This window comes from Mus musculus, chromosome 17, assembly GCF_000001635.26.
Source record: "Mus musculus strain C57BL/6J chromosome 17, GRCm38.p6 C57BL/6J".
Lineage (NCBI taxonomy): Eukaryota > Metazoa > Chordata > Mammalia > Rodentia > Muridae > Mus > Mus musculus.
This window is the reverse complement of record NC_000083.6, coordinates 26,916,993-26,933,043: the sequence shown is the minus strand read 5'-3', so window position 1 is coordinate 26,933,043 and position 16,051 is coordinate 26,916,993. Positions and strand designations below refer to the sequence as shown.

The 16,051-nt window shown below is 49.9% G+C and overlaps 1 protein-coding gene and 1 non-coding gene across 2 annotated transcripts; both read right to left on the bottom strand.

Annotated features, from left to right (window-relative positions):
- Window positions 1–464: 464 nt before the first annotated feature.
- Kifc5b (kinesin family member C5B) lies at window positions 465–15,953 on the bottom strand. The gene is made up of 11 exons (NM_053173.2): window positions 15,759–15,953; window positions 12,113–12,247; window positions 11,925–12,024; window positions 11,184–11,237; window positions 10,321–10,368; window positions 9,742–10,139; window positions 8,256–9,035; window positions 7,312–7,602; window positions 7,145–7,218; window positions 6,749–6,824; window positions 465–940 (listed from the first exon to the last, which is right to left on the bottom strand). The coding sequence occupies exons 1-11, from the start codon at window positions 15,774–15,776 to the stop codon at window positions 896–898; spliced, it is 2,019 nt and encodes a 672-aa protein (NP_444403.2). The 5' UTR covers window positions 15,777–15,953; the 3' UTR covers window positions 465–895.
- Window positions 12,025–12,082, bottom strand: Gm27775 (predicted gene, 27775). Its single transcript, NR_105933.1, has one exon. It is a non-coding gene; the product is annotated as a predicted gene, 27775 (primary transcript).
- Window positions 15,954–16,051: the final 98 nt, after the last annotated feature.

The window sequence follows — 16,051 nt, the reverse complement described above, 5'->3', positions numbered from 1 at the left end:
CCGCCTCCGCACGCGGCACCGCCCTCCCCATTCACGCTGCCTGTCGCCCCGCCCTTCTGCGCACGCGTAACCCCGCCTGTGCGCCGCACCTGGGCACACGGCCACTCCTCCGGCCGCGAGAGCACTGGTGTAGGTTTGCTCCTCCTGGGAGGGAAAGGACAAGGGGCTATTTGGAACTAGTACTGAGTTAGTGACGTGCCCACACCAGCCAATAGGCACTAGGCGGCACGGAACCATGGTTCGAACCGGTGGGCAGGGAAAGAAAGAGATTGTGGAGTGCACTGGCAGTCACACCAGACAAGAGCATTCCTGTTCTGGGCTGGGGCTGGGGCCTGGCAGTCCTAAGAAATTGTTAAGAGGGCCCAGTGCCGAAGGGTAGAGAAGAGGCATCAGGACGGCAAAGTGTGCCCCACCAAGTGAAAGCCCATAGCCTCACTCTGCAAACACATCACAATGGACATTTCTACGTGCTTACAGTATTTATTTACAATACCTTCCTTTGGCAGCTAAAACCGTTAAGTTAATAAAACCGTTTAGAGCTGTAACAAGGGCCGGGCTGGGAAGATGGCTGGGCGGTTAAGAGCACTGACTGATTTTGCAGAGGACCCACATGTATTCCATAATCCCAGTTCTTGAAGGACCTGAAGCCCTGTTCTGAACTCACTGGAGCAGGAGACATGCACATGGTGCATGCATATACACTCAGGCAAAACAACTGCACACAATTTTTTAAAATCTAAGATTAAGAAAAGGATTAACATACAAAAGATTATTCTTTATTACATAATAAATACCCAGTAATATCATGTCTCAACTCCCACCCACCCCCACCGAATAAATACACACTAAAACAGAGACGCATGCGCACTGGCTTGCAAGGGCTCTGGATCCGACTTCACTTCTTATTAGCCTGAGCAGTACCAATGACACACTGGTTCACCTGTGGACAGATAAACAGGGTCACACAAGGTCAAGGGTTACAGATGAGAAGCCTTCCCACTCTGCCCCGTGCTGGGCCCACATCTGAATCTCTGAAGTCTCTGTTATGGAAGCAGGTCCAGCCTGCCCCCTGGAGGGATGGTGATGCTATGTCCACTAAGCCTGGAAGAGACCGGACTGAAAAGACGAAGCTTTATAGTGCTGGCTAGTTTTTATGTCAACATGACACCGGCTACTCCTCATTTGAGAAGAGGGGACCTCAATTGAGAAAATATCCCATCAGATTGGCCTGTGAGCAAGCCTTTTCTTAATCAATGATTGATGTTGGAGGACCCAACCCTAGTGTGGGCCAGTGCCACCCCTGAAAAGGTGGTTCCCCAATGAGGTAAGAAAACCGGCTGAGGAAGCCAAGAGGAGCGAGCAGTAAACAGCACTCCATTATGGCCTAAAGAAGTTACTGATCTGACATCCCTGGACATGGACTAGTTCTTTCTATTTCACCTTGTTTTTGATCATGGAGTTTTATCACATTATTAGAAAGCTAACTGAGACACCTACACAAAAACTACAGTAGCAGAGAGGTCTCCATTTTCAGCAACACCCTGGACTAGACACACCAAAGCACTCCTGTCAAGACATTAAACTCCTTTGAAAACTAGAGCTCCTGGGGCTGGAGAGATGGCTCAGCAGTTAAGAGCACTGACTGCTCTTCCAGAGGTCCCAAGTTCAATTCCCAGCAACCACATGGTGGTTCACAACCATTTGTAATGAGATCTGATGCCCTCTTCTGGTGTGTCAGTGACAGTACACTTACATACAGGAAATAAATAAATCTTTAAAAAAAAGAAAGAGGGGCTGGTGAGATGGCTCAACAAGTAAGAGCACTCAACTGCTCTTCCGAAGGTCCTGAGTTCAAATCCCAGCAACCACATGGTGGCTCACAACCATTTGTAATGAGATCTGACTCCCTCTTCTGGTGTGTCTGAAGACAGCTACAGTGTACTTACATATAATAAATAAATAAATATTAAAAAGAAAGAAAGAAGGAAAACTAGGGCTCCTGAGGAAAAAAAAAATCACCACAGAAGAAAATTGGAGACATAGACTACTAGGTACAGATCAAAGGATACATGAGTGGTGGGATTTTTATTTAGTGGTAGAGAGCTTGCCCAGCCCAAAGAAATGAGACAGGAGCTAACTTGAAGGTCCTCATACTGACCAAAGATGTAGCACTGTGATGATCAAAGACGGATGGGTGTCAAGTATGTACACACCTATAATGCATGCCTTCCTAATAAAAGCTTATGGGCACATATGGAGTCACTCAGGATAGGAACTCAATAATGAAAACCTATAGAGGATTCAGCATCTTGAGGCTGGAGAGACAACTCAGTATTTAAAAGCACTAGCAGAGGACCTGGGTTCAGTTGTTAGCACCTACATGGTGGCTCACAACAACCCACTCCAGTTCCAGGAAATCCAATGCCCTCTTCTGACCTCCTCAGATACCAAGTACAAATGTACAAACATCCTCCGCAGGCAAAACAGTCACATGAAATACAACTTTTATTTCCTTTTTCTTTTTTTCTTTTTTCTTTTTGAAACAGGATTTCTCTGTGTAGCCCTGGCTGTCCTGGAACTTACTCTGTAAATCAAGGTAGCCACAAACTCAGAAATCTATCTGTCTCTGCATCTTAGTTAGGTGTTGGGATTAAGGGCATGTGCCACCACACACAGCTAAATATTAATAAATAAAGAAATAAATAAATTTTGCAGCTGGAAAAAGGTCCTGAGATTAAGAGCACAGGCTGAATTTCAAAGGTCCTTGGAACCACACAGCAGCTCAGCGCTGTCTATGACTCCAGTACCAGGGAATGCAGCCTCCTCTTCTGGCTTCCTTAGGCACCAGGCACACATAGTGCACACATATACAAGCACACAAAATACTTATCCAAAAAAGAGCTGCATGCACCTTTTCCTATACAGCATGTCTGCATGCATGTTTCCCTTCACCTCATGCATGTCCACCTCAGCACAGCACATTCCCATGTCAGCGTCAGTTAGTCCATACCTTTAACGCTTAACAGGCTACAGCTATTCTAACTCTGATTCAGACCTCTGCTTCACGTGTTCACAGACTGACCCACAACAGCATCTGAGGAATGCTTTTACTTGGTAAGGGCTTCTTTGTAAAAAAGTCAGTAGTAATGAATACTGATTAGAAATCACCATTCTAAAGCCCTCTAACAAAATAATGGATGTAGCATTACTATTTCATAAACTCACTACTGAGAACCAATGAGCCTGGACACAGGTCTCGGTCTCAGCAACGGACAGGCAGGCTGGAGATGAGCTCCAGGTGAGCCTAGGCTACCTGGGACCTGCCTCAAACAGGAAATAAAGGAGAGATGAGATGGCAGTGGCAGCAGAGGAGGCAGCTCAGGGATAGAGCACTTGCTGAACACACACAGGCTCTCTGGGAGACCTCTAACACCACCAAAAAAAGAAAAAAGAGAAAAAAAGTTAAGCAAACACTTAATAAATGTAGAACTAGACTGGGTACTTATGATGTAACAGGCATACCAATTGTCCCAGCTATTAAATAGGTCAAGAATTTGAACTAGAATTACCAATCTAACCAAACCAAATCTCTAACTACCAAACAGCAAAACGCTGAGGGGAAGAGTGAGCAACCAGGACACAGACATCCTGCCTCAAGTAAAGACAGCCACAAGAGGCACGGCCTCACAACACAGTACAGTAAACAAGTACTCCCAGCAAACAGACCCATCTCCTCCAAGTGAGAGGATGCCCGCACTAGACAAACCTAACGCACAGACCTTCTGAGGTGGTTGGGAGAGACTGAAGTGGACATCACGACACGAGTACGGCCAGGGAAGCAGCACCACCTCCAGCACTTGGCAGGTGGAGGTAGAAGATCATGGCTGCAGGATTCCATCACTCTATGAACCCACAGATTTGTGTGATTTACTGAAAAGAACCTGCTTAGTTGAGGTGTGGCTCAGCCTCTGCACACACCTCTAACCCCTCTGGCTGGAATGCACTCGCCCTTAGTACACTCTTTTAATCTCAAACAATGAAGGTGAAGTGAGTTTGTAGAAGGAAGCACCCATGTTTGAAAGTGATGTCTAATTGAGTGGCAGACAAAGTGACAAATCAAAGAAAGATTTGATAGAATAGGATCTGCCCAACTCAGGAGAACAGAGAGGAAGAGGGGGCTACTTAAGAGGGGCAGTGCAGAGAGAGAAGTGGAGAAAGGCAGCTTTACTGAGACAGTTTTACAGAGCTGGCTGCAGAGAGAGAACAAGCTGGACACAGGTGAAGTCAGACGAGCCAGAGTCTGAGAAGGAGCCAGAAGATTCGCACAGACTGCCAGACCTAGCATGAGGAGGCCAAGCAGAGTCGATTTAGGAAAGGCTGAGAGAAGCCAGATTGATCAGTCAGCGTGGAGAGGAGTTTCAGCCACAACAGTGAGTTGAGCCAGCCGGCCAGAGCTCAGAAAGAACCAGAAAGGGTGAACTTATTCAGCATTAAGTCTCAGAAGCTGAAATCATCCTAGGCCTAGATTAGACTGAAGGAAGGCTAGAAGCTTCCAGGGCCAGGACCAGGTTAGCAGACAGGGGCAGTAAACCCCAGAGACAACAGGAGAATGAAAGTTCTATTTAGGAGCTGGAGAGATGGCTCAGTGGTTAAGAGCACTGGCTGCTCTTCCAGAGGACCTGGGTTCAATTCCCAGCAACTACATCACAGCTCACCACTGTCTGTAGCTCTAATTCTAGGCCATCTGGTACCTTCAAACATACACGCAGGCAAAACACCAATACACATAAAATAAAAACGAAGAAATCTTAAAAGGCATGAGAAGCCGACTTAGCATCCCTCCTGTCCCATACAGGGCTGACATTAACATATTGGATGTTAGGACTGGGGGCAGGAAAACAGCTCAGCTAGATAGGATGCTTGCCATCAAATCTGATGCCATGACAAATTAAGTTTGATCCCAGGGCCCACAAGGAAGGAGAGAAACAAGTCCTGCAATCCTACAAGTTATCCTCTAACCACACACAAAATAACTTAAGATTCGTTTATTTTATGTGTAGGATGCCTGGTGCCTGCAGAGGGTGTAGCAGTCCCTAGAGCTAGATGTCAGGATGTCAGGTGCTGGGTGGGGCTCAGGTCCTCTGCAAGAGCAGCAAGTGTTCTTAACCACCGAGCCATCTGTGGAACCTGTAAAACACTTTAAAGCTGTCCCCCACCCCCTTTTGAGACAGTCTCTCTCTAAATCATTCTGGCTGTCCTGGAACTCACTCTGTAGACCCTGATGGCCTTAAGCTTACAGACATCAGCCTGCCTCAGCCTACCAAGTACTGGGACAAAAAAATGTGTGCCACCATATATGGCTCAAGCCTGCTCATTAGCTTTGAGAAGTTAGGCTCATCACATAGCTCATGCTTACTGTGACGAGGACCCGGTTTAAGCCCTGACAAGCAGGTGATAAACAGGTCAAGTAATTTTCTAGGCAGCACAGTGCAGGTGGTTACATGCCTGACCACTCTGCCTGGCAGAGGGCAGACCCAGTCATGATCAGACACCAAATTAAGTCAGAACTCAAAAAGCTCTTCTACCTGCAGGAAAAGGGGAAACCAGGAGAAAAATGACCCACCAAGGTAGATAGTAATGAACCTGAGGCCTGCTCATCCCTACAATAGAGGAGGTCATGGGTACTGTCTAGCCCCTGGTGGGATTTAGAGTTTCAATAACTATTTGGGAAATTTTCAAAAATCTGTACATGTCCTTTGTTCTGGCAATTCCATTCCAACACATTTCTCTAGACAGATGTGACTGGGAAATGCAGAGGTGTCCAGGGAGCCTGGTCTGCAATCAGAACAAGGTGGAAATGCTCCAGCCCAGCAGTGGGGACTGGAGAGAACACTCTAGTAGAGTCCGACACAGAGCTGAAAGTAACTCGCAATCCCAGTGCGCTGGGAGTAATCTTCCAGCCATTCAAAGAGCAAAGCAGCAAGGGACAAGAGTACCAACAGATAGGAGAGGTCTCAGAACATGGACAGAGCTTCTTCTTGCAATACAGTCCTGGCTGGTTATTTCTTCTAAAAATATTAATTCAAATGCCAGAAGTTAAAAATGGAATCAGAGCCAGGAGTGGCGGCGCATGCCTTTAATCCCAGCACTTGAGAGGCAGAGGCAGGCAGATTTCTGAGTTCGAGGCCAGCCTGGTCTACAAAGTGAGTTCCAGGACAGCCAGGGCTTCACAGAGAAACCATGTCTCAAAAAACCAAAAAAAAAAAGGAATCAGGTGGGCAGTACCCAAGATGCCTAGCAAGTTTAAGTCCTTTCTGGATAGATGTGCCCTAGCTTGAACAGGAGGCATGATGGAGATGCTGCAGTGTGGGCAGGTGTGACGGTTCACAGAAGAATGGCCCCATAGGCTCGTGTATTGAATACTCAGGCCCCAGTTGGTGGAGAGAAGTGGAGACTGTTTGGAGAGGATTAGGAGGTGTGGCCTTCCCAGAGAAGGGTATGTGTGTTTGCAGGGAAGAGGGGGCTCTGAATGCATTTAACTCCCGGTCTCTCTGCCTGATGGTGGGGTCTCAAGATGTGAGCTTCAGCTACTGCTCCAGCCTTGCCTGCCTGCCTACTGCCTTGTTCTATTATCATGATAGTCATGGGCTCTAACCCTCTGAAACTGTAAGTCCCCAGTAAACTCTAAGTTCCTTGGTCACAATGTCTTGTCACAAGAATAGAAAACTATGCAGAATAGTCACTGTACCTTGGAAGCAAAGCGTAGTGAATTCAGAGACTCGGAGACATTCTCTTCCAGAGGAGAAATATTCACAAACATAAGCCTGTGGAAAGAAAAGGGTCCAAGCCCACATCAGTGGTCTGCCAACAACATACACAGCGTCTCTCTCCTCCTCATCTAAGACTGTAGTTCCTATAGTCCTTCCTTTTTTTTTTTTTTTTTAAAGATTTATCTATTTAAGTACACCGTAGCTGTCTTCAGACACACCAGAAGAGGGCATCTGATCCCATTACAGATGGTTGTGAGCCACCATGTGGTTGCTGAGAATTGAACTCAGGACCTCTGGAAGAGCAGTCAGTGCTCTTAACTGCTGAGCCATCTCTCCAGCCCCCTTACAGTCCTTTCAGTCTCCCTTCTACTCACATCTTGGCACTGCCACCCAGAGAGTTCTGCAGCAAGTAGGTGAGCTTGCTGTTTCGGTAAGGCACGTGGGACTCCTGGAGGGTTAAGGGCAGTCAGTTAGGACAAGCAGGGTTCTCACAGCTATGCCATGGCCCCCTCACCTTACTTGCCCATACATCCATTCCTACCTTATTGCTCAGGGCCATTATGACCAGTCCCAATGTAGACAGACTGCTGTTAATGGCCTGTGTCTCCCGAAGACGATCACGCTCCCCAGGGCCTAGGGGTAAGCCAGGGTCTAGCCGCTCACTCCCAGCTAGGTCCACAAGGTTGAGGGGAGCGCCACACTGCAGGCCCCGGGCTGCATGCTCTCCAGAAATCTGCAGCTGGAACACACTATGACTGCGTGATGATCTCTTATTCTGGGCAGTGTGGGCCACAGCCCGGTTCTGGTGAGCCAAATGGAGCAGGGCCTCCACCTAGGGATGGGATTGACAAGGCGATAGGCGCTCAGAGCTGGGACATGCTGGCCAGGCGTCCTTGCCCTTCTGGAGCAAAGCCGCAGAGCAACAGAGTGAGTGTGTGCGCACCTGACAGAACCAGACGGGGTCTAAACACACAGCCTGTAATCCCGGCTGCTTGGGAGGCAAAGGACAACAACCAGACATTCAAAACCTCCTTGAGACACAGAGGGAGTAGCTCAAGGGTTCTTGTGAGGCCACGGCTCTCGAAATAAAAACAGGCCAGGTGTAGTGGCTTAGGCCTATAATCCCGGCACTCCGGAGGCTGAGACAGGTCTGTCTTGAGTTCTAAGGCAGCCAGGGCTACAGTGCAATGCTCTCAAAAAGAATAAAAGGATAGACAACCCAAGAGGCCTCAGTGCCTGAAGACCTCCAGAGGCGCAATTGAGCCCTGAGACAGAACAGTCAGGTAAGCATCCCCGCTAGGGTGAACTGGCAATGTTAGTGGCAGGAAGTGAGTCCTGAGACTCACCTGGTAGAGTGTCACCACTCTCCACTCCTCCTCGCAGTCCACCCTCTCAGTCGGAGGAGCTGCCACCCTCACAGCCCATCCTCCGTCCCTGCTGAGCTTCTGCCCCTCAGTCCGCTCCCCCTGCTCAGTTCCTACTTGCCTCTTTCTCACAGGAAACAGGGACATAGCGGGCATTGGTGACAGTAAGCTCCTCACTCCCTGGGCTTGCCCGACGGATCTCGCACTCGCCCCCTTGTCCCTTGCGGGGCCCAGTAGCTAGCAGGTCTCGAACGGTCTCATTGTAGATCTCTACGTAACTCGCCACAAAACTGTATGTCCAGCCCTGGCCGCTCATCTCCTGGGCCACAGAGAACAGATGCCGCATGGCCCGAGGGATCAGCCCTGCCAATTGGGGGTCTCCCCTAGGCCCTCCTTCCATAGTGAAGGTCTTGCCACTGCCTGTCTGTCCATAGGCAAAAATGCACACAGGGTAGCCATCTAGTGCTGACTGGACAAGCATGGCGATCTCCTCAAACACTTCCTCCTGCTTGCTTCCCGGCGGGAACACCCGATCAAAGGAGAAATCATGGCGGACAGTGGGTGCCGGGGCCCCAGTCAGGGTGGAGCGCCGATCATCAGATCGTGAGAGGCTAAGGCCCGTCGGGCGATCAGAGGGTCCAGCAGGGCCAGGAGGAAACACGAGGAAGCCAGGAGATGGAGTGGATTCCCCTTCGAGGACAGGGCGCACGCGGCAGAACACCCGGATATTGCCCTTCAGTTCCTGCAGCTGGTTGTGGAGTCGCCGCCGCTCCATCTCTAACCCATAGAGCCGGTCTCCTTGCTCAGCCAGTAAGGTCACCTGGGCTTCAGTCTTCTGCCGAAGACACACCACCTCTTCTTGGCTGCTTGACAGAGCTGCTTCTGTGGCCTGAAACCTCCTCTGTTCAGAGCAGAGAGACAGAGGGTGGGATGCAAACAGTTAGAGCAGGTCTTGTGCCAAGATGGGGCACATGGACTTCGCAGTCTGGGAAAGAAAGAGGAAGAAAATAGGGGGCGGGGTGGGGGTGTGTGTGCCCCACGGACTTCAGAGATCTCACAGTGATCTTACACTTGATGTAAAAGCAGAAGGACCTAAGTTAAAATTCCTAGCACCCATGATTTTAAAAAGAAAAAGAAGCTAGACCTGGTTATGTGTACTTGTAATCCCAAATAGGAGGATCAGAGGCGGGAAGAACCCAGGACCTGGCTGGCCCAGCCAGAGGAGTGAGCTTCAGTAATCCCCAGCCCTGCTGCCAAGGAGAGAAAGAGAAGAAAACAAAGTCCCAGCACTACGAGGAGTGGGAAGGGGCCATCTAGGAAGCTCTCTCAGAGCAACACTAAGACACAGGAGTGAGCTAGGCAAGGCGGGCATGCTCTTCCCAAGTGCCTGAGAGGCAGCCAGGCCACACCACACAGCCGCCTGGTGCTCAGCAGAGCTCACACACATGGGAAGAGGGAGGGAGAAGGGAGCCGTGAGGGCGAGGGCAGCAGTGTGAGAAGCTGCTCAGGCCCAGTGGACACTCTGCTGCAGAGAGAGCTCAGGCCTTCTGAGGCTTCAGGGGAGCCTGGTCCCAGCTAGGGAGGGTCACCTGTGCGGCTGGCCTTACCTCCTGCTCCTCCAGTTGGGTGCTCAGTGTGCTCCGCTCCTCCTGCAATTGCAGCCGCTCTCCCTGAAGCTCCTGAAGCAGCCTTTCCCTGGTACCCAGACATTCCTCCAGCTCCAAGACACGGGCACTCAGCGTCTCCAGCCTCTGCTGGTCCTGCTCAGCTCGGCTGCGTACACTGGCCAGCTCCCCTTCCAGGGTGTTCCGCTCTGTCCCCAGGGTCGTGGCCTGCTCCTGGACCTCTCTGAGTTGCTCCCGAAGACCCCGGTTCTCCAGTTCCAGCGTTTCAGTCTTCTCCCGATAGCGTTTCAACTCTTCATTGAGGTCACACAACTGGCCCTTCAGGTCCCAGGCAGGGCGTTTGCCAGCTCTCTTCCCTACCACCACAGGAGCAGTGGATGCTAACATGGGCACACAAGGGGCAAACACGGGTCAGGAGCCTTGGCCTTCTACCCTTCAGTCTTCAGCCCTCAGCTACCTCTTTCCTCTCCTGACAGGAAGATAGAAGATGAAGCTTCCTGGGCACTCCCACCTCCCCTCCCCCCACCCCCACCTCTCACCCAAGGTTTATATGCCACGTACTGCCAGGCTTCGCAGGAGCAGCGGGAGCTGGCTTCTGGCTCCTCAGCACTAGAGAAGTAGAATGGACATGGAGTTAAAGGCTGGACAAATAGGACCTAGGACACACCTGTCCCCGAGCACTAGGGGGCTGATGTGAGCCACAGTGAAAAATCATCAAAAACCACAAAGCTGGCTGAGCAGGCTGAGCACCTGCTGATCTCACAGACCTCAGGCCTGGCTCCCATCATCCTTGTCAGGAGCCTCAAGCCACTGTAACTCTAGCTCCAGAGGATCTAGTGCGCGTGCATGCATGCATTCTTAGGTACATACACATAAAGCAAAATAAAAATAAAAAATAAATAAATAAAAATTTAAAACAAGCCGGGCTTGGTGGCACATGCCTTTAATTCCAGCACTTGGGAGGCAGAGGCAGGTGGATTTCAGAGTTCGAGGCCAGCCTGGTCTACAAAGTGAGTTGTCTCAAAAAAAAAAAAAAAAAAAAAAAACCAACCAACCAAATAGACTCAAGGGCTGTGTTTCCTTTTTTTTTTTTTTTTTAAGGTTTATTTATTTATTATATGTAAGTACACTGTAGCTGTCCTCAGACACTCCAGAAGAGAGAGTCAGATCTCGTTACGGATGGTTGTGAGCCACCATGTGGTTGCTGGGATTTGAACTCCTGACCTTTGGAAGAGCAGTCGGGTGCTCTTACCCACTGAGCCATCTCACCAGCCCAGGGCTGTGTTTCCTAATGTGCAAGTCCTCGGATGTGATCCCAACACGAGCCCTCCCCTAAAAGACTTGTAGGACCAGAGCCCCTCCATCACTATTGCTGTTACATGGACCAGAGCCCTCCCTGGTTAGCCCAGCTTCAGCACTATTACCTGTACCAACAGCAGAGCACCCACCAGGTCCTGTCTTCTTAGGGCCTTTCTGAGCTGTCCGAGGATGGGAAAAACGAGATGGTACAACACTTAGGTGGCATGCACCGGTATATATGTTCGTTAAAGTGTTGGAAACAAGATGACTCTCCTTGGGGGCTGGAGAGCTGGCTCGGAGGTTAAGAGCACTGACTGCTCTTCCAGACGTCCTGAGTTCACTTCCCAGCAAGCATTTGGTGGCTCACAACCATGTGTAATAGGATCAGATGCCCTTTTCTGATGAGTCTGTGAAGAGAGCAGCAGTGTACTCACAATACATAAAAGAAATAAGTCATTCCTTTTTTTTTTTTTTTTTAAAGGACTCTCCTGTCCTTGTCCTTACAGTGTCTGTCCAGCTCCTGATGCCCATCTAGGACCAGGAACGACTCACTATGCCCAAACCGAATGAGTAAGAAGCCTAAGCCAGCCGTGCTGTGCATACAGCGTGCTGTTAGCAGTTCACGCTTGCTTCCTCACCCTGGTCTACTCAAACTCTCCCCTAGCATGCACAGCAGCCTGGAAGAACCAGGTGTCCAAGACGAGAGGTGGGAAGTACAAACTCCACCGAACAACCTTTGTGCCTTTGGAGTTCTGAACGAAGTGAAAGGGGATTATCCACTCAGAGACAGATACAAATGGAAAGAAAAAAGAGGGAGAGAGCAGTACACTTCCACACCCTTGGTCTCACCCACCTCCACAGCCCACCTGCATTGTGGCCCTGGGTCTGTGACACTGTGCTGAGGAGTGGTCCTCTGGGACGGGATGTGTCAACTTTGGTCACTGCACCCATGACTCGTGTCCGTTTCTGGGGAGAGATAAAGATGAGTTTCCATAGTGACTGGTCTTTATCCCTCCCTGCCTTTCTTACTCTCTGCATTCAAAACATATCTCACCTTTGCAGGCTCCAAGGCATCCTCCATCTGGTCAGGACCCCTCTTGAGGCTGCTTGCTGACAGGGGCAGTCGGGAGGAGGACTTGACCAGGGCCGCCTTCAGTTCTACGTTCCTCTTCCCTTCCCTTCCCTTTCTCTGTTGAGAAAAAAAAAAAAGACAAAGTCATTTTTTCTTTTTTTTCTTTTGTTTTTCTTTTCTTTTTTTCTTTTTTGAGACAGGGTTTCTCTGTGAAGCCCTGGCTGTACTGGAACTTGCTCTGCAGCCTAGGCTGGCCTCAATTTCACATAGATCTGCCTCTGCCTCCCAAGCCCCTGGATTAAAGGTGTGCACCACCACACCCTGTGGGCAAAGAGACTCTTAAGAACAAGACAGGCCGGGCAGTGGTGGTGCACGCCTTTAATCCCAGCACTCCAGGCAGAGGCAGGCAGATTTCTGAGTTCGAGGCCAGCCTGGTCTACGGAGTGAGTTCCAGGACAGCCAGGGCTACACAGAGAAACCCTGTCTCAGAGAAGGAAAAAAAAAAAAAAAAAAAAAAGGACACAGGTCATTAAGATGGGAGTCCTGCAAGAATGTACTTTGATAAGACCACGTTTTGAACTGCCTTAGCACTCATGTACCCCTGCACATATTATTGGAGGAGGGACATTGAGACAAGGTTTCTCTGTGCCCTGGCTGTCGTGGAACTCACAGTGTAGACAGACTATCCAGGCCTCCAACTCATGGAGATCCACCTGCCTCTGCCTCCCTAGTGCTGGGACTATAAACATATGCCTCCACACCTGGTCCCCTGGACATATTACAAAGCCTAATGAACTAACTGCTTTTGGTCCAGCTTCGGGATAATGATCTTGGTTAAGCATGATGGCAGATGCCTATAATCCCAGCTATTGGAGAGGGTGAGGCAGAAAGATTCCAAGCTTGAGGCTGGCCTAGGCAACTTAGCAAGGCTGTTTAACTACAATTGGACAAATGAACAAAAGAGACTTGGAGATGGCCTGTGAGTAGAACATGTGGCGAGAACCATTCAATCCCAGCACAAAAACAGAAAGGCTGGTTAGGGAGCTCAGGAGATAAGGGCATTCACTGGCAGCCACACACACCCCAGAGTAAATAAACAGACAGCTTTGGTTGCAAATCCTAAGCTCTCCAAGCTGATAGCTGCAGCACTACTTGAACTGTCTGGCAGTGAACCCGAGCATGTGCCCACCACTGTTTCCAGTCTCCCTCAGCTCGTGTGCACTTTAAACTTTGCACTCAACTCACTGACTCTCTGGCTAGAAGCATTAAAAGAAGCTGTCCTGGCCATCCATCCACAGCTACATAAAATTCCAGGTCAGTCTGGGCTACATGGATGGGGTGGTGTTAGGGACAGGACAGGACAAGGGGGTTGCAGCATCTCTATAACTTAAAAAGTACCTGTCTTAGTCAGGGTTTCTATTCCTGCACAAACATCATGACCAAGAAGCAAGTTGGGGAGGAAAGGGTTTATTCAGCTTACACTTCCATACTGCTGTTCATCACCAAGGAAGTCAGGACTGGAACTCAAGCAGGTCAGGAAGCAGGAGCTGATACAGAGGCCATGGAGGGATGTTCCTTACTGGCTTGCTTCCCCTGGCTTGCTCAGCCTGCTCTCTTATAGAAGAGAGCAAGACTACCAGTCCAGAGATGGCACCACCCACAAGGTGACCTCCCCCCTTGATCACTAGTTAAAAAAATGCCTTACAGCTGGATCTCCTGGAGGCATTTCCCCAACTGAAGCTCCTTTCTCTGTGATAACTCCAGCCTGTGTCAAGTTGACACAAACTAGCCAGTACAGTAACCAATTACAGTAACCAATTCCTTAGCTGCCACAGCCATATGCATCCCAGGCTAAGCTATGTGGAAGGCAGAGTTTGTAGAGAACAATGTTACACCATAATGTCAAAAGTCACACCTTGACAGTGATGTATATAAAAAAGAAAGATGTTCACTAAATTGGTTCTCATACATTTTCCTAAAAAGTAAACAACAACAAAGTCAGGAGCAGTGACCCCAACCCTCTGGAAGCAGCAGTGGGTAGACCAGTTCTAGCCAGTTCTAGACTCGCCAAAGTAACATGGTAAGACCCTATTTCAAAAAACAAAAACCCAACTTTATTACTAATTGAAAAGCACTACTAGCCGGGCGTAGTGGTGCACGCCTTTAATCCCAGCACTCGGGAGGCAGAGGCAGGAGGTTTTCTGAGTTTGAGGCCAGCCTGGTCTACAGAGTAAATTCCAGGACAGCCAGGGCTACACAGGGAAAACAACTACCACTACCACCCAAAAAAACCCCAACAAAACCAAACAAAACAACAACAAAAAATCAGCAAGCAAACCCTGCTATACTTGGGCATGCTACCAGCTTCAGGTTACTAGATCAAATATATATTGCTTCTTTTGGGTTTGTTTTCCTCTTTTTTTTTTTTTTTTTTTTTTTTTTTTTTTTTTGGAGACAATGTATCAATGGCCTGAATCTCCAAGCTCTGGTCTGAGCCTCCTCACAGGTGACCTCAGGTGCACAACGGACCTCAGGATGGTTTGTTGCTTTTGGTTCAGGGGATTATAGACCCAGGTGTGTTTCTTGGATGCTCCCTAGCACTGCACCACAGACCTCTTCCTTCCAGTTTTAACTCGTACCTTAATGTTGCTCCTCCTAGCTTTCTTCTTCCCCTTCCATCTGCTTGAACCTTTACAGTCCTTCACTCCCTCCCAATAGAGATACAAATTGTATTATGTCTGTCTCCCCAGGGACTGTCAGCTCACTGGTAGCTAGGACTCCTGTCTCCTACATAAGTACAGCTGTGCAGGGCCAGAAGATGCTTGGCAAATACTGCAGGAACAAATCTGAGAAAAACTATTTTACTTTTTAACTGTCACCTGTCACAGTGCAGTGCTCTCCCTTTTGGCTGTGAGTATACCAGAAAGTCTCTTCAAGCTGAACACCGACTGTGAGTCAGTCTAGACTGAAATGCTGGTAAACAAAGAATGCAGGCCGGTCTTTCCTGACACCAGAGAGATCAGTCCATTAATTACCACACACATACGCCTCAGATGCTTGTGGTGGAGAAGGGCACCCCCATAAACTAGTCAGCAGTCCAAATGAGCAAAAGGAAGAGGCAGGCGAGGGAATAAGGATCCTCTGGGCCGATGCCCCCATTTCTCCTCTCCCCTTCCTCTATCTCGATCCAGCAGCAACACAACAGGATATCAGCAAGAAATGTACTTTGCGGACAAGCGACAAGGCTTCTCTCAGAACCCTCGCTTCTCCCACAAGGCGATCTGCAAGAACTGAGAAGCACAAACATGTCGAATCCGCTTGAGAATTCGAAATGGGAAATGCTGGAGGGGGATAAGGGACACGGGATGGTAGCGCCTGCACGACTGGAATGGCGGACCAACGTCGCAGCGACTGTCCTGGGACCTCGCCGTGTGTGTGTGTGTGTGTGTGTGTGTGTGTGTGTGTGTGTGTGTGCCCTCACTGACTCGGCCGCTGGTGTCCTGGGCGCGAGGCGGTGCGACCCTCCCCTGCAGGACGGCTTGCCCCGACCTGTCCCCGGGACTCGGGTCTCCGGGCGGCCGGCCTGCGTCCTCCGCTATTGGCGCCAGGCCGTCACCGCCGCACTCACCTGCGCCTGCACGTCCATGGTGGTCCGCACAGGAAGGGATGCAAAGGCAGCAGGCAGGGTGACGAGACCCGCGTCCTCTCAAGGGCTCGCGCCGCAAAACGTCGGAGCCAGGCCAATTCGCCAGGCCAATCGGCCAAGCCAATCCGCCACACCAGTCACTTTTGAATTTCAACCTCCGCGCAGTCAACGCACTTCAATCCGCAGAGGCCAATCCGCGCCGGCGCTGCGGTCGCGAGCCAATCACGGCGCCCTCCGCCTCCGGGGCCACGCCCCCTGAGTCGCGACTCTTCTAG

Coding starts and splice junctions, on each gene's coding strand:
- Kifc5b (NM_053173.2), bottom strand. Junction 11,238..11,924: donor GACCCAGGGCCACAATGCAG/GTGGGCTGTGGA, acceptor ATCCTCGGACAG/CTCAGAAAGGCCCTAAGAAG. Junction 941..6,748: donor CACTACGCTTTGCTTCCAAG/GTACAGTGACTA, acceptor ATCTGTCCACAG/GTGAACCAGTGTGTCATTGG.